The sequence below is a fragment of the Lutjanus erythropterus genome, chromosome 10 (genome assembly GCF_056507025.1).
Source record: "Lutjanus erythropterus isolate fLutEry1 chromosome 10, fLutEry1.hap2, whole genome shotgun sequence".
Classification (NCBI taxonomy): Eukaryota; Metazoa; Chordata; class Actinopteri; order Lutjaniformes; family Lutjanidae; genus Lutjanus; species Lutjanus erythropterus.
In genome coordinates, this window is record NC_139326.1 from 18,592,351 (window position 1) to 18,604,741 (window position 12,391).

Below are 12,391 nucleotides of genomic sequence, written 5' to 3' on the forward strand. Positions count from 1 at the left end.
GTGTGCACTCTTAGCAATAAGGATCCCAAAAGGGTTCCTTCTAAGGGCTGAGGTTCTACAAAGAACCGTTGCATCTAAAGAACCTTTTTTAAGAAAGAGTTTGTCAAAGATTGTCAGAATCCTTGAATAATTCATTTGTCAAGGGTTCTTTGTAGCATAATTTAAAAGGGATCAGTAGAACCCCCTGGGTGGGTTTTAGATAAAATGTTTGGAATACAAAAAAAGGTTCCCTGTAGAACCCACTGAATGTGTTGTCGATAAAACCCCTGGAATGTAAAAAGGTTCCCTGTAGAACCCACTGAATGTGTTCTTGATAAAACCCCTGGAATATAAAAAGGTTCTCAATAGACCCCCCTGAGTGTGTTCTAGATTAAACCCTTGAAGTACAAAAAGGTTATCGGTAGAACCATTGAATGTGTTCTACAAAAAACCCTTGGAATATAAAAAGGTTCCCGGTAGAACCCCTTGACTGTGCTCTAGATAAAATCCTTGGAAGATAAAAGGGTTCCTGACAGAACACCCTGAATGTAGTCTAGAAAAAAAAAACAATGGAATATAAAAAGGTTCTTGGCAAAACACCCTGGATGGGTTCTTGTTAGTACCCTTAGAAGATGGAAAGGTTCCTGACAGAACCCCCAGAGAGGCATCTGGGTGGAACCATTACACCATAGAAGGATTTTCCTTTGGAACCTCTCATAAGGGGTTCTTAGATGAAATCATTCAGAGATGGTTGTAGGTATAACCCTTTATATTGGGCTCTAAGTGGAGCACTCTGGTTCCAAGTGGAACCTTTACAAAGGGCACAAAAAGGGAACAGGAAACAAAACGGGTTCTACTATGAGGACAAGCCGAAGAACCCTTTATGGTTCTAGTTAGACATTTTATTTCTAGGAGTGTGTGTGTGTGTGTGTGTGTGTTCACACCTCAGAGTCTTCGCTGCGGAGTCCCAGTTGGAGCAGAGCACTGGGAGACTTCAGTCTGGCTTGGCTGGACTGGGCCATCTGCAGGTTTAACTGCCAGCCGACAAACTCAAGCTGAAACACACAACGGAGCCAGTCTTCCTTTAATATTAACATAGTTTTAATAAAGCCTCACACTTTAATTTAATTAATGCCCCAGACACATTTTCAAAGACTCCATGAAAAACTCCACGATGGCACTTTTCCCACAAAATAACAGTGGAAGCAGAATTTCTTAAGAAATATGTACTTTTGTGTGTGTTTATGCATATATTGATATTTTATTCATCTTTTATCCTCATTATATTTTTACTGCTTGACCTAGATTGTTCGCTGTTGTTCACTTACTTATTTCTATTGTTTTTAAAATTGATTAATGTTCAAAAACCACTCTGTAATTATGGATTTTGAAGTGCAACACTAACCAAATTTAATTCTAATTATTATAAATGTGAATGTGCAAATGGAAAACACTGCTAATCAAATTTATTACTGTAATAGTTGCAGATTTTTTTTTTTAAATGACTAATTGATTAATCAACTAAATGCTGCAGCTCTGATTTGCTATATATTTTCTGATACTGTCGGCTTATTTTTAAGTTGTAACTTTCTAACTTTTGTCTTCTATTTCATGAAAATGAACATGAAGTTTTTCTTATGACAACTTGACATTTATTGAGCCAATAATGTCTTTATGACAGCTTGACATGAATCAAGCCAAAAATGTCTTTGTTATAACAAATTGATGTTAACCAAGACAACATAACCTGTCACTGTCATTACATTCAACTGTCATGTGTTGTTGGGTTTGACATTGGCTGTTATAAGGCCATTATAACTGTGTCATGAATATTTTGTTTGACCTCAAGTAAAGTGCTACATTTGGTCTTGTCAGAAAAGTCATCAAGTCATTATAGTCATTAAGTTTTATTACACTTTAATGTCATCTTTAAGTTTGACAATGCCAAGTTGTAATAACAAAGACAACAACAAGTTATGTTGTCTTGGTTAATTGAAAGACATTATTAGTTTGATTAATGTCAATTTGTCATAAGAGGAACATCTAAAGTCTTTAACATTCATAAAGAGGACTTCATGTGTATGACAGGTGTCATGACATTGTTATGACAGTCTTATGCATACCCATTTGAATAAAGTGTTACCAAACTCACTATATTATCACAATTCCGAATATGTTCATTATTATGGACAAGAAGATTTACTAGTGTAAAACTTTGCTTAATCTCCTCAGAGTTTAAGTTACCTTGCCTCCTCGCTGCAGGTGGTCAGACTATTTTTCTCAGTCTCAGTCAGCTGCAGCACCGTGATAGATTAGCAGCACTGAGTCAAGGCAGGGCAGTTAAGTGTTTTATGATGCAGAGAGAGGCCATAATAATAAACCATGTGTGACTTATTGGGTCTGGATGCCTCCACAGCTTCTGAGGACAGGTGTGAGGTGGGGAAGGGCTGGGCCACATTATTCACAACTGGAACAACATCCACACCAACACGAATAAACATCACAACTCTGTGATGTGTTACTTATTTTAAATAATAAACACATAGGCTGTATTTTAATTTTATGGAAATGCATATATAAATGACCAATCATAAAACAAACAGTACAGTACCTTATTAATGTATTTCCTGTTTAATTTATTTCTGTACTTCCAGCTTCTCACATCACAATATTTTTCAGCAGAACTGTAGCTGTTTGGCACTTGAAGCATCCACGTAGGGGTTCAAGGGGTTCGCTCATTTTGAAAGTAAAAGCAGGTAATCAAAGGAGACCGAGACAAATCTTCGTAAACAACAACTGTGTAGACCAATAAGACAACTGGTTCTGACCAACATAAAAGACTAAATGGGACATCCTGCAAAGTCCAGCCGAGCAGGAAATACAAATAAGCAGTGCACCTCAACAATCATCATTATGGAGAGTAATTAGTCTCAATACCGGTGACGCGCCAATGTGCGTCAAAGAAGGACACCCGAGTCCTTCACCAGCACTTAGACACAAGACACATTTGTGAAAAGAGTCTCCAAACTCACAAATGTAACCTAATGCAAAGTTGTTTTGTATTTATTTGTAAAACTGTTCTGCGTTTGTTCAAATTGGCTGGTGTTTGTTCGTGGATTGGAAAAGGTAAATGTGAACGCAATAAATTACTAACAATCCCAATACACATTTGTAAATCTTATTTTTATTTGTGGAGTGCAGAACATGCATTTGTTACCCGTTAGTTTTGTAAAAAATATCGATTCTGATTATTTGAAACACACTCCACCGCACAGACCTTGGTTGTTATATATTTTGTTAACTTGTGTTACTTAGATAATCCCAAATGTTTCCAATAATATTTAAATGCAAAGAAATCAGTAACTTATTCAGGTAAGGATGCCATCGCTAGCTAGATGCTACGACTGCCAGAAGAAGTTGGATACGTCAGAGAGTGAGGAAGGAAGTTGGCAAACCTGACTAAACATAAGATGATTTGGGCTGCAACTAATTATTATTTTCTTTGTGAATTAATCTGTTGATCATTTTCTCTAAATAATGAAAAATGTTGATAACTGATTTCCAGAGCCCAAGGCGACGTCCTCAAATGTCTTATCTTTTCCACTACCCAAAGATATTCAGTTTACTGTCACTGAGAACTAAAGAAACCAGAAAACAGTCACATTTGAGAAACTAAAATCAGAAAATCTGGACTGAATGACTCAAAACAATTAATCAGTTATCAAAATGAATGGTGATTAATTTAATAGTTGACAAGTAATTGATAAATCAGTTCATTGTTGTAGCTCTAAAGATGAGTGCTAGAGGATCAGCCATTTCTATAAAGGTATTCTTATTGCCTGCCACCAGGTCAGATTCTCCTTGAAGTCAGATGAAACAGCCTGTGTTTACATTTTTGCAGTCAAAGTCACAGTGACACTTATGTTAGCCAGTTGAAATGAGATTTTTATTGAGATTAATTTATTCTGGACATTGTATTTTGTGGTTATTACGGTGGAAAGACTACCGCTTTTGTCCACAGGGGCCTCCAAGATCAACAAAATTTGAATGTTCCTTGTAGTAGCTTTATTTAGATAATTTAGTTCATTTTAATGGGTGGATCTGAAGACTAAAAACCCTGAATGTTTCCGAAAGATTTCTTGTTGCTTTCTCGTTGTCATGTTATAGAGTTGTTTATGTTGTATTCATCTTTTAATAAAAATCTAAAATTTGATGCTGTCAATGTTTATTTTTTTTCTGATATCAAAAACGGAATATCAATACTTTTAAAGGTACTGTATCACAGTTAGAAATTACAGTATTGCAACAACACTATCACCAGTATTTCAGATCATTCTCTTCATAGTTTAACTTAACGACAGGGTGCTATTTATTGTGTTTACTGTCTTGAAGCAAAGGCAAAGGTGTTAAGGATGAGAAAACATACAGCTGCTTGCTATTTACAGTCTTGTCTGTGACTCGACTATTGCCCAAAGTCAAAGCAGTAGCAGAGGTTGTCTCGAGGATCAATGGCTGTCACAACCTTCTGCAGACAGCGACTAATTCATGGGAGAGAGGAAGATGACTTGCGAGACCCCGACAGGTGAGATGAGTTGATTTACGACAGAAGCAACAACTCCAGCATAATGTGACTGATGTTGTACATGCTGCTTATTTATTTCTGCGCTGGATCTTAATTCCCCTGACTTTGAAAAGAAATGCTGTTTGAAGCGTCACTGCTTAATTAAGTTAGAAAGGAACAAGTTCTGAAATTAATTTGCCAACTTGCGCAAGCTGTAACAGAACTCTTTATTATCAAACAGCTGGAATTAATTCACAAAAAAGCAGGTCAGTCTTAGTATGGATCGTCTGATGTTGTTTCTCAATTTAGTATCAAGTGATTATAGTGTCTCATTAAACAGCTCTCAGTGCAAAGGGATAAAATAGAGTGAAGAGCATAATTACTCTTGGTGTCTGGGAGTGGATTAATCGCACACTTGGATTTAGAAACAGTCAGGTTGGGGTTAAAACAGTTTCATGGCAGGTGTAGACACAGCTCAGGCAGGGCCAAATAACTGCCTGAAAAAATGTACTTGTTTATTAGCTTTACCTTCTTTGGGGCAAAGACATTATGCTTTAGCCTCTCCACCAGCTCAGGTCCAGCGGTGGCCCAGGTTTGAGAGAACATCTCAGCCTTGTCTGGGTTTAGATGAACCGCCTCCAGCTGCTGCTGCAGAGAAGCTGGCTTCACATTATGATACACTGCCTGCAGAGGAGATACAGAGTAGCTATAATAAATGCTCCCATTAACCATGTTTTACAGGTGTAACAGATCACTCTTACAGCCCGGCTCCTATTTACCCCTAACACTCAATTCAACATGGCTTCTATAGAAGTGAATTCACACTACAACAGTGACCCCATCTGGACAAATATGGCCTCACAATGTGATCAACACTCACAAGCACAAAAGCTACAACTTTTTTTCACATATTGAAAATATTCACTTATGCACAAAAATATACACAACACTTAAGCCAAGTGTGGGAATGTTCATGAGCATGACAGGCAAAGCAATGGACACACTTATAAACTAGGACCCCGTCATAAATAGTCTCTCAGGAGCAGTGGCATAGTTTCTGTAGATCAAGGATACTCAACTTACTTTACCTGGGGGCCACTTTTGCAAATTGACAGGAGACTTGGGGCCAGTTTATAAACAAACACTAATGGTAAATAATGGTAATGTTATTTATCAGCTACAACTACAAATATTTTTTTCTTGCAGTGCTACAAGGCAGGAACCCTGCACTGAAGCTACCACATTTTGACTTGTGATGGCGCCTGGTAGCAGCAGCTTTGCAGAGAGCAACTGTAATTTACCAAATTAAATACAGTGATTTAGGAGGCAAAATAGTAAATCCATCTGTTAATTTCTTCACTGAACTGCCTTTTTTTCATGTTCAACCTTTCCACATTTGCTGTCCTCACTCATCTTTGCCAAACAGCAAATCCGACCGCAGCAGCCATGCACAGCTGTACGCAGAAATCAAGTGTGACCATATGTCGAAACCATAATGACACACTTCATTATGATACTCAAATTCATATTGCCTAGAACAGTTTTGACCCAGTCATAGTTTGCATTTTGCAGCACTTAAAAAAAATTAGACTTGCCCATTCTAAGGGGACAAGCTAATATAAGCTTGTTAGTAGCAAGGTGCAGGACATTTCAGTTCATGTACTGTTGTAACATCTAATAGCTATTTTTGACATTATTTATCTAAATCTATGAAAAGACAAGAAAAAAATTAAGACCTTTGTAAATGAAACTGAATACTGCTAAGGCCTCATTTTGAGTCACTTACTGCATTTTCTTCACTGTTTGGTTAAGTGCTAAAAAAACCCATGAAGAATATAAAGTGTACAGAAATGTCAATCTTCACTGAAACAGTTTATCTAAGTGGGACAGAGTCATCATATTTCTTCTTCTCCATGCACAAAGCAATGAAACATTCACACAGAGCCTTTTTCTTAATTCACCTCATTATTCACATCTAAAACCTGATGATGACTCCTTAAAGCCAAGGTTGGTAACTTCTGTAGGCTAGCCTCCAACCCAAAATGCAGTTAAGTCTGTCACACTGAGTTGAAATAAAATAAATGCACATGCAATTAGGTTTATAACAAAAATGATATACTTTCTTTCTCTCAGGGATGTCACTGGGCGACATTGCAGGTTGGAAGCTGGCTCTGATTCTTGCAAATGTCATTAGAGGCACTAGGAAGAGCAAGACGAACCTGATTTTGTCATATATTATCTGTCTCATGTACTATTGGCATGATATAGTGACAGTTTCAGCAAATATGACATTTAGTTAGTTAGCAGCTGTTGCTTTAAAATGATTGAATATTCTTAAAAAAGAGAAAGCCAGCAAAATTAGCATTTCAATCACATTTTGAATTAAATCAGGTAAAACCTTTAAAATAAAGTCGGATGACCACCACTCACCTGCTCTAGTATAAAGGCGGCTGTTTCCAGGACTAGATTGAGAGCATTTTTATCCAAAGAGAGAGCAGCCTGAAGTTTTTGCTCCTCTTCTTCACTGAATGTCCGCTCTCCCTGTAAAGAAAACATCATTTGTGTTGATGTGAGAAGATCCTTGAACGATCACTGTTTTAAAGACGTAAAACTGATGAAAAGTTGCTTTCAGATTGAGAATTAGCAGCTTTTATAGACTGAGTGGGTCTCATGCATATGAGGAACCAATTTGACATCACTTTTTAAACTGCTAAAAAGTACCTTACACAAAAAGTAAATGGCATAAAAAACAGTAAAACACAGCAAGTGACACAGAAATGCAACAACTTTCCATCTCCCTAGTGTTTCCAAGTGGTAATGCTGTGCTGCTCTGGCAAAGACAGCACAACACCCAGTCGCTTTCTGTTTCCTCAGTATTAGAACCAAACTATGGAGATACGATCAACGCCACCTTGGAAATAAGAAAGGAGAAAGGAGCATGATTACTGAGGAGGTGAAGTGAAATTTTAGTGAATTTGGGAACAGAAAAAACACTTCTGAAGTGGCTCCCAAACTTTCTTTCTGGCATGCCCCCCTTGAGAAGCAGAAGAAAATTCACCTGCCCCCTCACCCAACAATTATTATCAATCATTAACAAATACTGTGGAAGCAGTTGATAAAAAAAGGATTCAAGCTATTGTAATAATGTGCACTGCATAGTAATAACGTGGTTTGAGTCGCGTTATTGCATCGCACAAAGAGAGGTTGATGTCACCGTGAAGGGGGGAATAATGTTAGACAATAACATCTTTAGAATAAGCATGAATTTGTTATTGTTAAACTAAGTGTTATAATTTAGTCTATAATGGAGACATCATTTTCCTGGGAAGAATTGTGCCCAGTGGCAAACAGATTTTTCATGGTGAAAGCAGGACTTACAAGGAACAAATCACACAAATGGTTTCATTATTCTTGCAGCTTCCAAAATGTACTTCATAATAATATACTAAAAGGAAAAAAATGTTGTTGATTGCCCCTTTAAAAATGCAGCTTGTTTAGCAAATATATTAAAATGTGTTTTTGGAGAAGAAACAAATTCATAAACTACAAAACAAAACAATTTAGCCGATGTGAACAGACCTTTTTTTTCAGACACTTTAGACTTGTCAGAACAGCCACAGCAAAGGTTAAACTAATAACATTCACAAGGGCTCCAATTTAATTAAATCTAACGGGAAGCCATGTCAGTGAGCAATCATGCAAAACAGTCATTAGTAATATTATTAGTTACTCCTGTGCTTTTTTATGACATGTCAAACTGTCAACTACATTACATATTATTATTATTAAACAAAATGAATGTCTCTTAGTAAGTTTAAAAAAACACCAAACAGAAATATTATTTTGGGAATGACTGACTGGCACATTTTGACAGCCAGCTAAGGCTGAAAAACCAGAATGATGAACAGGGCCAGACATGACTGTGCATTGATTAGAGCCAAGTCTGACTGATGCTCCAATAAGTCATTATGCATGCACTGCTCTCTCTGGCACGGCAGCTTTACTGCAAAAGCCTCAAAAAGCCTCTTGTCTTTGGCACTGTGCAGTCTCTGTACCTTCAGATGAAGCTTTTGTATGATGCGGGAGATCAGCCTGGAGAACTTGTTCACATCAATTGCGTTGATGAAAGTCACCGCTTCTTTTATGCTGTTTGGACAGAAAAGTCATGTGAGCGTTGATAACAGCAGCGTAGAGAGCACTCAGATCTTCTAAGAGTTTTCTGCCAAAGGTATTTCAATTGAGCTGTCAGTGAATTTCAAAAGTACTTCTATCCACTGACAAGACAACAAACACAGATAAACTATAAGCATACAGCTGTGACAACATACAGCATCAGCAAACAGCAGTCGTCCACCGAGTAAATAAGAGCCCCAGTGTGTGAAGAGTGCATATCAGTCTAAAATGAGATGGAGTATACAGACCATAACACGTGCACATACTTAAGTAAATATTAGGGCTGCACAGTTAATCAAAATATTAGCAAAATCACAATATGGCCAAGAGGAATATCCAAATTGCACAAGCTGGAATTGTTTTTTATGAAAAATGTGTGACAAAATAGTATTATAATGGAGTGCTGTCATGCTGCAGCAACACTCAAATATTTTTCTCCAGATAATAGATGTCACAATAACAGAATTTTCTACTTCAATACTATCCTAGTGTTGTAAAACGATACTCAATACCTGTTTCGATACACTGGCTAAAAGAAAAAAAACCTAGACATGCAATATTCTTCTTGGTTTTCTGTTTTTTTAATTAACAACATGCACACAGTGGAGGTACAGAAGACTGAACTGAGAACTTGAACAAGCACTAGCTTCAGTACTTTCAGAACTATCAAATGTTAGTATTGTACTGTTTTTAAACATGTGGTACTGACTCACGTCAGTACTTAGTTATTTTTGAAAGTAGTTTGATTTTTTTTTTCAGTTGACACTGATAACCAATAACTACCTGCTTCTCTTGGTCAATGTACCGATTAGATAACCGATAATTTCACATTTTTATATTTAAAAAAAATCATGGGTGTACAGTTTGTATATTGGAGACTTTTTTCACTCAAAAGTACAAACACTACATGTCAGATTCTTATTATTTATGACATTAATATTTTTCAAGTATGTGTTTTTATTTACAAAACATTTTTAAGTGAAGGGAATATTCAAGACTTATTTTGAAGCTAATTCACAGTTACATCCATATTCAACTCATAAGTCATCAAATTTCCTCCTAAATTTCTCACTTGTATAGGTCAATTTTCAATAAGAGTTAGGGGAACTAAATAATGGAATGACTTTTTCCACCTGGCAAAAGGTGGTATTTCTATAAAATGTTACGACGGATGCCTGAAAAGGCTTTTAATTGCTGTTTTGTAGCTGCTTTTCCTGATGTATTATTGTACATGTTTTCAATTGTTTTACTCATTGTGATGCATTTTTACTGTTGCTCAGGGATCAATACAGTATAAATTAATATCCCCATCACATACCCACACACATGCCCCTGTGCACTAATGCAGACTCGCACACTCACACACTCCTTCACATATCAAATACTCACATTCTCTGCTTTTAAATAGTTTGAATGCTTTTTAATTATCACTGTTGATTATTGTTGTTGCTATCAAACATATTTTGCCACAACTATTTTGTCATCAATTTATTTATTTATTTATTGTATTGTTCTGTATTTTTAAGCTCTTAATAACTTTGTTAAGTTTTTATTTAGGTGGAGGCTTCCAATCTGCCTGCACTGTATATTATTTGTCACCTTTGCCTTGTTTTGTATATATTTTATTAACTGTGCAAAGAAAAAAAAACTAACTAACTACTATTATAAGCGGTCTGATGGCCCTATACTGCTGCCTTGTTTGAGCCTAAAACAATGTATTATAGCTACAGTCTTTTGGGAGCCAATGATAAGCAGAAAATCATTTTTCCTCCTCAGATGCAGCGTGGTATCTCGGTGTATTGTAGTAGGTCTTACTACAACACAGAGCTAAAGTGGACTGTCAGTATCTCAGATATTGACTGCAGTACTAAAGTATTCTTAGCTACTATCCACCACAGTGCTTGCTTATATTAGATACATTTCAATTGCAAGTGCAGTTGCAATGCAGTGGCAGTGTGTGTATTAGAAGAAATTGGAAAAGGGCAGCTAGTTTCAAATGTTTCCCCCAAAATAGCAATGAAACCGGATAAAGACACCGTTAATGAGGACAGCAGGACCACAACTTGTCTCCAAGCTACTGTAATGTGTTTGCTAAAGTCCATTTACGCACCAAATCACAATAAGGGTAACTTTGTGTCTCCGAGTGAGGCTACAGGTAGCTTAACGTTAGCTACCGGAAGGAGTGTTTGTCTCTGAATTTAAAACAGACACCCACCTTTGTGTTTCCTTTATAATGGAAGTCATTGTTGTCTGTTGCTCTCTGTGAATGAAAAATTAAGATCTGCAAGGAGTCAAAGCAGCAGCAGCATCCTCACACTGTTGTCATTCCTGCTTCCTGGTGTCACGAGATGGTTCACGTCACATGACCGTCAAAGCTGCGCGATAATAACGCAGTGAAGCTCAGAATAGAAAAAATAATTATTTGAAGAATTACAGTGTAACAACTCTAACGCAAAACTGCCAATAATAATTTATTGATGAATTTTACAGCGATTATGACCGCGCAGTGGAAACCGCTGGAGCGTAATATGCGCAAAAGCTGCGCACAGCGAAAATGTCACTACGGAATGAGCAATGGACAAACAGAGCCGGGGCAACAAATGCGCGACAGCAACAGCATCATTAACGTTTCATATGGTTTTACAACCACGATTTTAGTCAGGATTTAAGTATTAAAGGGAAAGTTCACCCCAAAGCAAAAATATATATTCTTCTTTCTACCTGTATTGCTATTTATCGATCGTTTTGGTGTGAATTTCTGCCTTTCTGCTAAACTTTTTAATGGCACAGACCCCCACAATATAGATACACAGTAGATGATGGACCCCCAGTTTGAGAGGATTTTTTTATTTTTTATTTTATTTTATTTTATTTTATTTTATTTTATTTTATTTTTAGAGGACTTTTAATATTTAAAAAGTCTAAAAAGTTAACCAATAATAAAAGTAGGAGCACTATTAAATTACAATCAATCAAAACAGCCAACCCCATTTCTTCCCTTGTTCCAGCTTCCAAAAATGTGATAAAGGCTCAAATGTACTAGTCCTCCTTTTCCTGGGGACCCCAGGGGACCTCTGTTATTGCCCCATTATATCCCTATTATTCAATATAGTTCAATAAAAAGTGTAAAGTTTTAAAAAATTTAAAATGTGTGAAATATGTTTGCAAAATGAAAAGAACTGTACAGTCTTAAAAACAAAACGGATGGAGTGTGCAAACTATTGACTGAGGACTGTGCAAAAGCTCGTACTAATCTTAAGATTTGCATTAAGAATGTGTTCACAAGGCGTTAAATGGATCATCTGTAACCCTGTTCTACGAATAAGTGGTCTTTTTTTAAAAACAGGTAAAGAGTTTTCACAACCCAAAATCTTGTATTATTAACAACTTATAACTGAACTATATGGTATTAGAAAATTATTTATTAATAATTCATACAGTCATCAATTACATATTATAAACTCTTTATAAAGGATCCTTTTAGAAAGTGGTACAGTTAATTAATATTTTTTCACCACATGTTCCTCACCTCTGCAATGATACTAATAAAGGTTCCATTCCATTTCGGTCAAACAGAGTCAGGGTACTGTGAATGCTGGCTCACTGGAAAAGCTCTGATATACTAAATGTGAAGGAGCCTTAATTAGTATTAGTATGTGTGTTTACGCTCCTATTTCA

The 12,391-nt window shown here is 36.5% G+C and overlaps 1 protein-coding gene across 1 annotated transcript in view; it reads right to left on the reverse strand.

Moving 5' to 3' along the window:
• Positions 1–11,088, reverse strand: part of commd10 (COMM domain containing 10) — an 85,221-nt gene extending 74,133 nt beyond the window's left edge. The window contains exons 1-5 of the mRNA XM_084728491.1: positions 10,929–11,088; positions 8,596–8,686; positions 6,971–7,081; positions 5,069–5,224; positions 924–1,034 (exon numbers count right to left, since the gene is read on the reverse strand). Coding sequence (XP_084584617.1) covers positions 924–1,034; positions 5,069–5,224; positions 6,971–7,081; positions 8,596–8,686; positions 10,929–10,957 — 498 coding nt within the window. The 5' untranslated portion in view covers positions 10,958–11,088. The remainder of the gene's footprint in view (positions 1–923; positions 1,035–5,068; positions 5,225–6,970; positions 7,082–8,595; positions 8,687–10,928) is intronic.
• Between the last annotated feature and the right edge of the window lie 1,303 nt (positions 11,089–12,391).